Below are 13,394 nucleotides of genomic sequence, written 5' to 3' on the forward strand. Positions count from 1 at the left end.
GAGAACTGGAGTGACTAATGTCAGACAAATGCACTTTAAAACAAAAGTCAAAATGAAAAAAGGGTCAACCCATCAAGAAGATGTAACCCTTATATATGCACCTAATGACAGAGTCCTAAAATACATGAAGCAAAAACTGAAATTGAAGAGAAAAATAAACAATCCAACAATAATAGTTATCATTCTTCAATACTCCACTTTCAATAATGGATAGAAAACAAGACAGAAGATCATCAAGAATACAGACGATTTGAACACTATATACCAGGTCAACCTAACAGCTATAGAACACTCCACCCAATGACAGTAGAATACACATTCTTCTCAAGTATACATGGGACATATTCTGGACAGATCATCTGTTAGGGCATAAATGTAAAAAGATCTAAATCTTCCAAAGTATTTTGTCTAACCACAATGAAATTAAGTTAAAAATCAATACTAGGAAGAAATTTGGAAAATTCACAAATACATGGATATTTGTTTATGCACTGCTAAATAACCAATGGGTCAAAGAAAAAAAATCACAAAGGAAGTTAGAAAATAATTTGAGAAGAATGAAAGCAACACACAACATACTAAACCTTATAGGATGCAGTAAAAGCAATGCTTAGAGAGAAATTTGTAACTGTGAACATCTATACTTAAAAAGCAGATCTCAAATCAATAATCTATCCTTCTACCTTAAGAAACTAAAGAACTAAACTCAAAACAAGCAGAAGGAAGGAAATAAAGAGTAGAGCAGAAATAAATGAACTAGAGAATAGAAAAACAATAGAGAAATCAACGAAACCAAAGTAGGTTCTCTGAAATGGTCAACTAAATTGACTAATCTTTAGGCTGACCAAGAAAATAGAAGGAAGCTTCAGATAACTAAAATCAGGAATAAAAAAGAGACTCTTACTATTATCCTCACAGAAATAAACTGCTAGAACATCTAGATTTTTCAAAGGCGTGGATATGAAAGAATTGAACAGAGACTTTGGTGAATTTCAAAATTCACCAGAATTTTGGTTCTGATTACCCAGAAAGTGATTTGCAAATTTTCTGGTTATCCAGAAAGTGATTTGCAAATTTCAAAATTGCCTCTTGTGAAAGAAGGGGAAATCTTCTCTGTTGTTCAGTATTCTCTATGGACTAGTGAATGTGCTTGGGAATAGCAATAACAATAGTTCTACGGGGAAAGAGACAAGAAATGAAGTGGGTGGAAACAAAATATTTCTTCACTGGAATATTTTTATGCTTAATACACAGGGAAGAAGCCAGATACCTTCAGGCTAACAAAATCGGCATCTAGTAAATCTTCCTTTTAAACCTAACTTCTACTGCCATCTTGTGGCAATTTACAAAATCCAAGTCAATTATTTTACCCAAAAGTTACCCTCCATTTCCTGACCAGAGGTTTTAAATGACTTCCTATTGCTCAAATTTTTATTTTCCCCTTATCAGTTTGAGAAAAGAAATATCATTATTTGAAAAGTAGCAATATATGTCTGGATAGCTGGAGTTACTGCCTGGAAAAAAACAAATGGCACAGAAAACCAGAAATCTGCTGGTATCTGCACAAAATGTGTTGGTTTCTGACAAACTTTCTTTCCCCTTCTCACCAGTATAACAATCTCTGGGAGTGCTCCTTCCCTGTAGACCTCTGGCTCCCTGATGGACAAATAATAAACATTGATTAATAAAGATATCCTAATTCTCTGGCTTCCATATACTTTGCTATTTCTCTACACATTGAAGCATGTGTTGTTCTCCCAGAGAGGGTATGCTAGGCCAAGAAGGATCCACACTTTACTCCCTCCACAATGAACAGTGCAGGCACTGTTAATTCAGTCTGCGAAAATTCCATCATTTTCATCCCTATTCATTCTCCGTGTCAGCTTCTAACATCAGGTCTGCATTGCCAAAGAGAGTCCAGGAATGGCATCAGATAATTTATGCCAAAACTCATATAAATTTAATATTCTTGCCTTAAATTTCTTTCTTCATTTAGCATGAGAAATGTCAATCTGGAATGAGAAGGAAAATAATACTTACTTGTCCCAAGCTACTAAAGCCAGACATTCTATAAGGGATAGACTCCAATGAGGAGGACCGACTGTATAAGGTGAGACAAAAAGGAAAGAAACAAACCTGTTGTTAAACTTTTACAAAGACCTAGTCTCCTCAGTCTCTATCTCGGCCACATCTAAGTATTTCTTTCATCTTTCAACTTTACCAACAGTTAGTGTTGCTGTTGTAGGCTTTCTACTCACCTGACCACTTGGCTGCTGTGCTGAGAGCTGGGTCGTGGAGTAACTGAAAGAGAATGGAGTGCAGAGTAAAGAGTTACCATCAACGGTGCTCTTGCCTTGCCTAGCTAATCTGTCACAAGTGGGTTTCAGTTATATGTGCTTTTCATATCGCACATAAGATTAGGAAAATCACACTATAGTCTTTGAGAGGAAACCATCTTCCATATGGGGAGAGAATATTTATTCATTTCACACAGATATTTGGGCAAAAATTTTTTCTACCTGACTGTGAGGGAGAAGTAATGCCCACTGGTCGAGGTGTGGTCAACCTAAAAAGGAAATAAAAGACACAGCAATAAGCAAGGTTAAGTGTCACCTTAGGGGGCAATCAGACCATTGTAGAAATATTAGCTTCTTCTCTGGGCACAAATTGCTTACTATCATGTATTACAAGTATCACCCCAAAATATGAAGGCACAGTTTCCATATGAGGGTCCTTAGCTCTCCAACTTTCCAAATGAAACCTCTTATTCTCTCTTGCCCACAGAAGACATTGTGAAGTCCTCCTTTCTTCCCTCCCTCAGTGCCTTTCCAAGTACCTCAATTTTTCATATATCTGTCCATCCATTCATACATCTACCAAATCCCTCACTCCCTTCATCCCCTCCTCCATCTCTCCAACAAGCACTTATTTAGTGTTCATGTGTCCTAGATCCTAAAATTACAAAGGTAGAATATAGTTCCTATATTTGAGAGATTCACAAGCTAGTGAGAGAGAGAAAACAAATAAAGGAATGTTTAAGTGTTACAGTGCATATATCCTAAGTACAGAAATATAAAAGAACACCAGACTGTAACTTCTGTGAGTATAGGGGTTATGTCTTTTTTAATCTACCAATACAGGGCTGATATTAAAATTATTTAACAATTGGTAAGGTACATTTCCAACTACAATAACTGGTGATGTACACCCAGCACCCAGCACTTAACATAGTCCCTGATAAACAGTAGGTATTTAAAGTTTATTGAATAATGAATAACAGAACATCTAACTCCACCTGATGAATCCTGAAAGAGGAAATGACATATGAGTAAAATTTTGAATGAGGAGTAGGACCTCATGAGTAGGATTTCAAAGGGACAGTTAAGGGTGAGTATTACATTAAAGTTTTTTTTTTTAGTGTTGATGCTTTTTTGTATAAAGTATCATTGATATACAATCTTATGAAGGTTTCACATGAATACACACAACATTGTGGTTTCAACATTCACCCATATTATCAAGTCCTCACTCCCCCACTAGTCACTGTCTATCAGCATAGTAAGATGCTATTATAGCATCATTACTTGTCTTCTCCATGCTGTATTGCCTTCCCTGTGACCTACCTATATTGTGATGGTGAATTATAGTGCCCCTTTATCCCCTCTCCCTCCCCAACCCCTCCTTTCTAGTAACCACTAGTCCCTTCTCAGAGTCTGTGAGTCTACTGCTATTTTGTTCCTATAGTTTTGCTTTGTTTTTATACTCAACAAGTGAGTGAAGTCATTTGGTATTTGTCTTTCTCCACCTGGCTTATTTCATTGAACATTATACCCTCTAGCTCCATTCATGTTGTTGCAAATGGTAGGATTTGCTTCCTATTCATGGCTGAATAATCCATTGTGTATATGTACCACATCTTCTTTATCCATTCATCTAGTGATGGACACTTAGGTTGCTTTCATATCTTGGCTATTGTAAACAGTGCAGCAACAAACATAGGGGTGCATATATCTTTTCAAATAAGGGATCTTGTTTTCTTTAGGTAAATTCCTAGGAGTGGAATTACTGTGTCTAATGGTATTTCTATTTAGTTTTTTTAGGAACCTCCATATTGCTTTCTACAACAGTTGAATCAATTTACACTTCTACCAACAGTGTCGGAGGGTTCAAGATTTTACATTCAAGATTTTAGTTCAGCATTTTCAATGAGTAACTCTTTCTTGGAGAACTGAAAGATAAACTCATCAACCATTTCCTCCACCTCAGAGCCCTCATAGGAGTTATAGCCAAGAGCCAAGAAAGAACAGAAATATTCAAAGAGCTAGTGTGGGGCATGATAAAACTCACCTGCTTCCTTGGTACCAACTTGGAGATTCCTGCAGGTGAAAAATAAAAATGGGAGAGAAGGAAGCTGTAGCTCAAGGGTCCTAATCAATGGATCTTACTTGTTAGATAACTAAGCTATCCTCTAATTGTGGTTACTCAGGTTCCCAGTAGGAGAAAAAAATAGCAGTAATATTTCCTTAGGAAATTATTAGCTTTGGGGGAATAAAACTTCAGCTTTTCTTCATAAAAACACATTGGGCAACTCATAGATTAATATATGTGGAGAAATGTGGGGAGTCTACAGGAGAGAAAAGGAGAATGACAGGATTATAATGTGCTAGAAGTTACAGGAGGAGGATCCATAGGAAAACTATATAGATAAAAGAACATTTGTAGTTAAAAAGAAGCACCTAGGAAATAGAGTTTGAAGGAAAGGAAGAGTCCTGGGATTCTTGAAGAGAAATTTTAAGTTACACATGTCTCTTCTGTACGAGAGCTTCCCAAATGATGTGTCATGACTCACTGATGTTCAAGAAAGGGTTACTAGTGAACTGAAATTGATCTTTTCAACCCTCCATTGTCTTCAGTGGCCTTGAAATTTTAAGTTACACATGTCTCTTCTGTACGAGAGCTTCCCAAATGATGTGTCATGACTCACTGATGTTCAAGAAAGGGTTACTAGTGAACTGAAATTGATCTTTTCAACCCTCCATTGTCTTCAGTGGCCTTATCCATTTACTGTGGTGTGCTCAGTGTACAAATATTATCAGTTACACAAGCCATGATGTGAAAAAGGTTAGGAAACACTACTTTATATAGTCTGTTAGGTAGAGAGGAAAACTAGGATAAAAAAGAAGAAGGAAAATCTATTTCATTCACCTTTATGATGGCTAGACATTTCTTCAGTTCTTCATTCTCTTTCCTTAAGACTGACAGTTCTCTAGGCAAAAGAGGGAAAAGAGTTTCAGCAAGTCAGTGGAATAAAGAAACTGATTTTTATTTTTAAAACTTTTAGTTAATGCTTATGGAGAGATGCTTGCCACTATACAAGGTACTTTTGTCAGAGATCTAGTGATCCAGGGAGACAATGGCAGGGTTGTAATGGTGAGAAGAATTGGATGGACAAAATAAGCAGTCACTGGTGTGATTTCAGAGGAGTGTACATAGAATTCCATTTCCTCTCTACACACACCCTTGACCTGCTGATGTTTGAAATTTTCCATTGAGGACTCCATCTTTCAGCTTAAGATTTCCAAAATATATCCTCCTGGAGGCAACATTTTAAATGCTATCTCTCATCTTTATGTGAGAATAAGCCATGTCTAGTTTCTCTGAAGAAGCAGTTTTGATAAAGGGAAGGGGAAAAGGAAAGCTATAAAGTGAGGAGGGTTCCTTAAGGGGAGGAAGAAAATAAAATGGAGACAGAGGGAACTAAAAATTCTGTACCTCACTTGCCCAAGACAAACATAAACACACATGTAGCAATTTTCAGGAAATAAGGGCTATAGGTTCTCAGTAAGAAAAAGAGCTCTCTGGTGATTTGATTTGTCACTTACTTGTCCTGCCTGGTCACTGTTTGCAGTGCCTCCTGAACAGCTGCTTCTAACTTTGTAATTCTGTGCTTATGAAAGGCAATGAGGAGATCTGTTTGTTTCTTCTGGAAACTCCACACCTACTAGGGAAAAACAGGCCTTTGACATACACCCCCCATAATTCCTTTCTCCTTGCTTCTGGCAATAGAGGGAAATCCATTAATTCATACATTATTACTGATCATTTTCTTCTGGAGCAGCTGACTTAATTCACAACTCCCCAAAGTTAGAGGGTTTGGTACTAGGGAAAACCAAAGCTTTCAATTTCTAGGACAATGGCTTCCTTATATCTTAATGAGAATATTCAGACACAGTAGAATGGCCCTTGAAAAATATAACCTTTCATCTTGAGCAAAAACGCCAACACCCAAAAGTTTTTTTCAAGTTTAAAATTGGTGCTGATCTCATTTGTCTGTTATTAATTTGGACTCAGCTTCCACACTCCTAGCTATTACTGGTAACCAATTTGCTTTCCCTAAGATACTCACACAGAGACACTTGCAGGCTACTTATGCTGCTACAGTAAAGGTGAAGAGGCACAGAAGGAAATTACCTATTCCTGAATTTTATTTCTGAGCATAGACAAATAATTTTATCTTTTGCTTTATTTTACCAGTTGATATACTGAATGTGCCTATTATGGGATTACTGAATCAGATCAAAAGTTAATATTTAGAAAGTGTTTTAGCTTTGTCAAGCTCTATTTTTGAATACACAGCAGTATTTATGTCTCATCTGCTTCCTCCCTGCTCAGACTATAAACATTTTGTCTAAAGTCCTTCCCTAAATTTTGGTACTTTTGTTATAAACTTAATTGTTCTCACCTTATTTGCAGGTTTTGCACTTGCCACCCTCCTACAGAATTGTACTTAAGAGTTTACATAGTCTCACTGAGAAGGGACTGGAGGTTACCATGCAGGAGGGGTTGGGTGGAGAGGGGGAGGAGGGTAATGGGGCACAAAAATTCTCAATCATAATGTAGGTTGGTCATGGGGATTGTAGTACAGCATGGAGAATATAGTCAGTGATTCTGTAACATCTTCCTATGTTGACAGATAGTAACTGCACTAGTGGGGGTGAGGATTTAATAATATGGGTAACTGTTGAATCACTGTGTTGTATATTTGGAATTAATATAAGACTTTATCAGTTTAAAAAAATTTAAAGCAAAAGGTTTATATAGTCTCTAGCCTCTTTCCTTTCTAGTCAAAAGCAAACTAAACTAATTCTAGATAGATAAGAATTCACTGCAGTCTACTTCATTTTAAAAAGTTGTTGCTGTCAATAAAAGTGAAATATGTTCATTTCAGAAAATTTGAACAGCATAGAAGCAGGAAAATTTTCACCCAGAATCCTAGAAACTACCTAAAATGGTGAAGGTTGGAAGCAGTAGATGATACAGAGAGAAGTAATATATAGCCAAGAGACAGTACCCTAAACATCCTAACCTATTCTTTGGATCATTTGCAGTGAAATTAGGTTAGTACAAGTCTTGGGCCAAGGAAACCCAAATCCTGCCCTAGACCAGTTACTCTTTTCTTAGAGATCACCAAGGGCCATAGGTGTGCAGGGAACAGACCCCACCGTGGAACTCCAGCATCTCAGACTGGACTACTGCGGGGCCTTTTGTCTATGCCTAAACATAACTACTTTGCCTACTTTCTCAGAAAACCTCAAACCCACATCTCAGATCTGACCATTCCAAGAAAGGTTAATCCAGGAAACCACCACCAATGGGAGGTGTTAGAGAAGTGGAACAAGTGGTTTTGTCTGATGCTAGAGTACAAATGTTTAGCCTATTTCAAATATATCCACAAAAGAATATTCTAAAACTTCACTCAGTAATGAATCTCAGTATTTTTTTATTAAGGTATCATTGATATATATATGTTATGATGGTTTCGCATGAAAAATATTGTGGTTACTACATTCACCCATATATCAAGTCCCCCCCATACCCCACTGAAGTCACTGTCCAACAGTGTAGTAATGTTATTTGCAAATGTTATTTGCAAAGACATATGCACCCCTATGTTCATCGCAGCACTTTTTACAATACCCAAGCTATGGAAGCAACATAAGTGTTCATCAGTAGATGAATGGATAAAGAAGATGTGGTACATATACACAGTGGAGTACTATTCAGTCACTACTTGTCTTCTCTGTGCTACACTGCCTACCCCATGACCCCCACACACACCATGTATACCAATCATAATACCCCTCAGTCCCTTTCTCCCTCCCTCGCTATCCACTCTTCCCCACCCCTCCCCTTTGGTAACCACTAGTCCCTTCTTGGAGTCTGTGAGTCTGCTGCTGTTCTGTTCCTTCAGTTTTGCTTCATTGTTATACTGTACAAATGAAGGAAATCATTTGGTACTTGTCTTTATCCTCCTGGCTTATTTCACTAAGCATAATACCCTCAAGCTCCACTCCATCCATATTGTTGCAAATGATGGGATTTGTTTTCTTCTCACGGCTGAAAAATATTCCATTGTGTATATGTACCACACCTTCTTTATCCATTCATCTACTGATGGACACTTAGGTTGCTTCCATAGCTTGGCTATTGTAAATAATGCTGCAATAAACAGAGGGGTGCATATGTCTTTTTGAATCCAAGATCTTGGTTTCTTTGGATATATTCCTAGGAGTGAAATTCCTGGGTCAACTGGTATTTCTATTTTTAGTTTTTTGAGGAACCTTCATATTGCTTTCCACAATAGTTGAACTAATTTACATTCCCACCAACAGTGTAGGAGGGTTCCCCTTTCTCTGCATCCTCGCCAGCATTTGTTGTTCCTAGTCTTTTGAATGTTGGCCATCCTAACTGGTGTGAGGTGATATCTCATTGTGGTTTTAATTTGCATTTCCCTGATAATTAGCGATGTGGAGCATCTTTTCAGGTGACTGTTGGCCATCTGAATTTCTTCTTTGGAAAAGTATGTTTACATCCTCTGCCCATTTTAAAAAATTTTTTATTAAGGTATGATTGATATACACTCTTATAAATGTTTCAAATGAAAAAACAATGTGGTTACTACATTTACCCATATTATCAAGTCCCCACCCATACCCCAATGGAGTCACTGTCCATCAGTGCAGCAAGTTGCCAGAGATCCACTATGTCCCTTCTCTGTGATACATTGTTCTCCCCGTGATCCCCCACACCATGTGTACTAAACATAATACCCCTCAGTCCCCTTCTCCCTCCCTCCCCACCCGCCCTCCCACACCCCTCCCCTTTGGTAACCACTAGTTCATTCTTGGAGTCTCTGAGTCTGCTGCCATTTTGTTCCTTCAGTTTTGCCTCATTGTTATACTCCACAAATAAGGGAAATCATTTGGCATTTGTCTTTCTCCGCCTGGCTTATTTCTCTGAGCATAATGTACTCCAGCTCCATCCATGTTGTTGCAAATGGTAGGATTTGTTTCTTTCCTATGGCTGAATAGTATTACACTGTATATATGTACCACATCTTCTTTATCCATTCTTCTACTGATGGACACTTAGGTTGCTTCCGTATCTTGGCTATTGTAAATAGTGCTGTAATGAACATAGGGGTGCATATGTCTTTTTGAATCTGAGAAGTTGTATTCTTTGGGTATATTCCAAGGAGTGGGATTCCGGGGTCAAATGGTATCTCTATTTTTAGTTTTTTGAGGAACCTCCATATTGCTTTCCACAATGGTTGAACTAGCTTACATTCCCACCAGTGGTGTAGGAGGGATCCCCTTTCTTTGCATCCTCGCAAACATTTGTTGTTCTTAGTCTTTCTGATGCTGGCCATCCTTATTGGTGTGAGGTGATATCTCATTGTGGTTTTAATTTGCATTTCCCTGATAATTAGTGATGTGGAGCATCTTTTCATGTGTCTGTTGGACATCTGAATTTCTTCTTTGGAGAACCATCTGTTCATATCCTCTGTCCATTTGTTAATCAGGTTATTTGCTTTTTGGGTGCTGAGGTGTGTAAGTTCTTTATATATTTTGGATGTTAACCCCTTGTCAGATATGTCATTTATGACTATATTCTCCCATACTGTAGGATGCCTTTTTGTTCTACTGATGGTGTCCTTTGCTGTACAGAAGCTTTTTAGTTTGATCTAGTCCCACTTGTTCATTTTTGCTTTTGTTTCCCTTGCCCAAGCAGATGCATTCAGGAAAAATTTGCTCATGTTTATATTCAAGAGATTTTTGCCTATGTTTTCTTCTAAGAGTTTTATAGTTTCATGACTTACATTCAGATCTTTGATCCATTTCATATTTACTTTTGTGTACGGAGTTAGACAGTAATCCAGTTTCATTCTCTTACATGTAGCTGTCCAGTTTTGCCAACACCACTTGTTGAAGACACTGTCATTTCCCCATTGTATGTCCATGGCTCTTTTATCATATGCTAATTGATCATATATGGTTGGGTTTATATCTGGCTCTCTAGTCTGTTCCATTGATCTATGGGTCTATTCTTGTGACAGTACCAAATTGTCTTGATTACTGTGGCTTTGTAGTAGAGCTTGAAGTCGGGGAGCATAATCCTCCCAGCTTTATTCTTCCTTCTCAGGATTGCTTTGGCTATTCAGGGTCTTTTGTGGTTCCATATGAATTTTAGAACTATTTTCTCTAGTTTGTTGAAGAATGCCATTGGTATTTTGATAGGGATTGTACTGAATCTGTAGATTGCTTTAGGCAGGATGGCCATTTTGACAATATTAATTCTTCCTATCCATGAGCATTTATTGTTGTCTTCTTTAATTTCTCTTGAGTGTCTTGTAGTTTTCAGGGTATAGATCTTTCACATCCTTGGTTAGGTTTATTCCTAGGTATTTTATTCTTTTTGATGCAATTGTGAATGGAATTGTTTTCCTGATTTCTCTTTCTGCTAGTTCATCATTAGTATTACTGCCAATTCAATTTCATTGCTAGTAATTGGTCTGTTCAGATTTTCTGTGTCTTCCTGGGTCAGCTTGGTAAGGTTGTATTTTTCTAGAAAGTTGTCCATTTCTTCTAGGTTATCCAGTTTGTTAGCATATGGTTTTTCATAGTATTCTCTAATAATTTTTTGTATTTCTGTGGTGTCCGTAGTGATTTTTCCTTTCTCATTTCTGATTCTGTTTATGTGCGTAGACCCTTTTTTTTTCTTGATAAGTCTGGCTAGGGGTTTTGTTTTGTTTATTTTCTCCAAGAACCACCTCCTGCTTTCACTTATTCTTTCTATTGTTTTATTCTTCTTGATTTTATTTATTTCTGCTCTAATCTGAGTCACTGAATGGATAAAAACAAGACCTGTCTATATGCTGCCTACAAGAGACTCACATCATACACAAAGACATACACAGACTAAAAGTGAAGGTCTTGTTTTTTATCCATTCAGGGACATAATAATGTCCCTCCTTCTACTGACATTGGGTTTCATTTGTTCTTCTTTTTCTAGTCTTATTATTTGTAAGTTTTGACTGTATGGGATTGTTCTTCTCTCCTGAGGTAAGCCTGTATTGCAATATACTTCCCTCTTAGCATGGCCTTCGCTGCGTACCACAGATTTTGTGGTGTTGAATTATTGTTGTCATTTGTCTCCATATATTGCTTGATCTCTGTTTTTATTTGGTCATTGATCCATTGATTATTTAGGAGCATGTTGTTAAGCCTCCATGTGTTTGTGGGCTTTTTTGTTTTCTTTGTGTAATTTATTTCTAGTTTCATACCTTTGTGGTCTAAGAAGCTGGTTGGTACAATTTTAATCTTTCTGAATTTACTGAGGCTCTTTTTGTGGTAGTATATGATCTACTCTTGACAATGTTCCATATCCACTTGAGAAGAATATGTATCCTGCTGCTTTTGGGTGGAGTGTTCTGTAGATATCTGTTAGGTCCATGTGTTGTTCAGTGCCTCTGTCTCCTTACTTATTTTCTGTCTGGTTGATCTGTCCTTTGGAGTGAGTAGTGTGTTGAGGTCTCCTAAAATGAATGCATTTCCCCCATTAATTCTATTAGTATTTGTTTCACATATGTAGGTGCTCCTATGTTGGGTGCATAGATATTTATATCCTCTTGTTGTACTTACCCCTTTATCATTATGTAATATCCTTGTCTCTTGTGACTTTCTTTGTTTTGAAGCCTATTTTGCCTGATACCAGTACTGCAACTCCTGCTTTTTCTCCCTATTAGTTGCATGAAATATTTTTTTCCATCCCTTCACTTTTAGTCTATGTATGTCTTTGTGTATGAAGTGAGTCTCCTGTAGGCAGCATATAGATGGACCTTGTTTTTTTTATCCATTCAGTGACTCTATGTCTTGTGATTGGCGCATTCAGAACATTTACATTCAGGATGATTATCGATAGATATGTACTTATTGCCACTGCAGGCTTTAGATTCGTGGTTACCAAAGGTTCAAGAGTTGCATCTTTATTTCAAACAATAAGGCTTCTCTCTCACTTACCAACTTTACATTTCCCTGTATGGCCCCGGAAGATGACTGGTTAGCCAGAGATGGGTAAGATTCCTCAAGGGAGGAACAACTTAAGACAGGCACAGTCGCAGGGGGGCCATCAGGTGAGAAATTGGGGATCAACAGAGGTGAGGCTTAGAACCTCACCCCCCCGTTCTGAGAGAAATCTTCTGCATACGTGGATGTTTTATTGCCCTTGTCTAGCTTGGATTAACACATAGTCTACAGGCACACACCTGATCATCTACATTTGCTCTCTTATAACACTAAACTATGTTTTCTACCTTTATCTTGTATCTACCTACCACTTCAGCATTTTATTAAAAATAATAATAATAAAGAGAGAAATGTGGCATCCACATATAAATCAAGTATAAAAATCAGATGAGTATTCATATTTGAACTGACTGTTTATAGTTCATAATGCATGAGCAAAACCGAAAGTTTCTGTGATGACTGCCCTTGTACTGTTCACCATGTAACTTATTCACTATGTAAGAATTTGTTCTCCATGTAAGAACTTGTTCGTTATGCTTCAGAAGATTGGAGACTGACGAAAATTAGGCTTGGGGTGGATTAATGATTGTGCATTGAGCATTGACTCCCCTATACAGAATTATATTGTTGTTAACAACCATTTTATCAATAAATATGAGAGATGCCCTCACATAAAAAAAAAAAGTACACACTTCCAATTGTAAAATAAATAAGTAACCGGGATGTAATGTATAGCATAAGGAATATAGTCAAAATATTGTAACAACTTGGTATGGTGATAGCTGGTACCTAGAATTATCATGTATATAAATGTTGAATCACTGTGTTGTACACCTGAAACTAATGTAATACTGTGTGTCAACTACCCTTCAATAAAAAATAATTATCTACAAAAAAAAAAAGAGTTGCATCTTTACTATCTAACAGTCTAACTTAACTCACTTAGTATGCTATTACAAACATACTCTAAAGGTTCTTTCTTCCCCCTCCTTTTTCTTCCTCCTCCATTCTTCATATATTAGGTGTAAT

General features: G+C 37.2%; 1 protein-coding gene across 2 annotated transcripts in view; it reads right to left on the reverse strand.

Annotated features, from left to right (window-relative positions):
• RNF212B (ring finger protein 212B) overlaps window positions 1-13,394 on the reverse strand; it is a 45,335-nt gene that overhangs the window by 16,442 nt on the left and 15,499 nt on the right. For both annotated transcript variants that reach the window (XM_036884661.2, XM_036884660.2), the window contains 7 exons: window positions 5,883-5,998; window positions 5,206-5,266; window positions 4,348-4,376; window positions 2,520-2,566; window positions 2,259-2,301; window positions 2,041-2,101; window positions 1,608-1,656 (listed from right to left, as the gene is read on the reverse strand). In XM_036884661.2, the coding sequence (XP_036740556.1) occupies window positions 1,608-1,656; window positions 2,041-2,101; window positions 2,259-2,301; window positions 2,520-2,566; window positions 4,348-4,376; window positions 5,206-5,266; window positions 5,883-5,998 (406 nt within the window). The remainder of the gene's footprint in view (window positions 1-1,607; window positions 1,657-2,040; window positions 2,102-2,258; window positions 2,302-2,519; window positions 2,567-4,347; window positions 4,377-5,205; window positions 5,267-5,882; window positions 5,999-13,394) is intronic.

This window comes from Manis pentadactyla, chromosome 11 (assembly GCF_030020395.1).
Source record: "Manis pentadactyla isolate mManPen7 chromosome 11, mManPen7.hap1, whole genome shotgun sequence".
NCBI classification, from domain to species: domain Eukaryota; kingdom Metazoa; phylum Chordata; class Mammalia; order Pholidota; family Manidae; genus Manis; species Manis pentadactyla.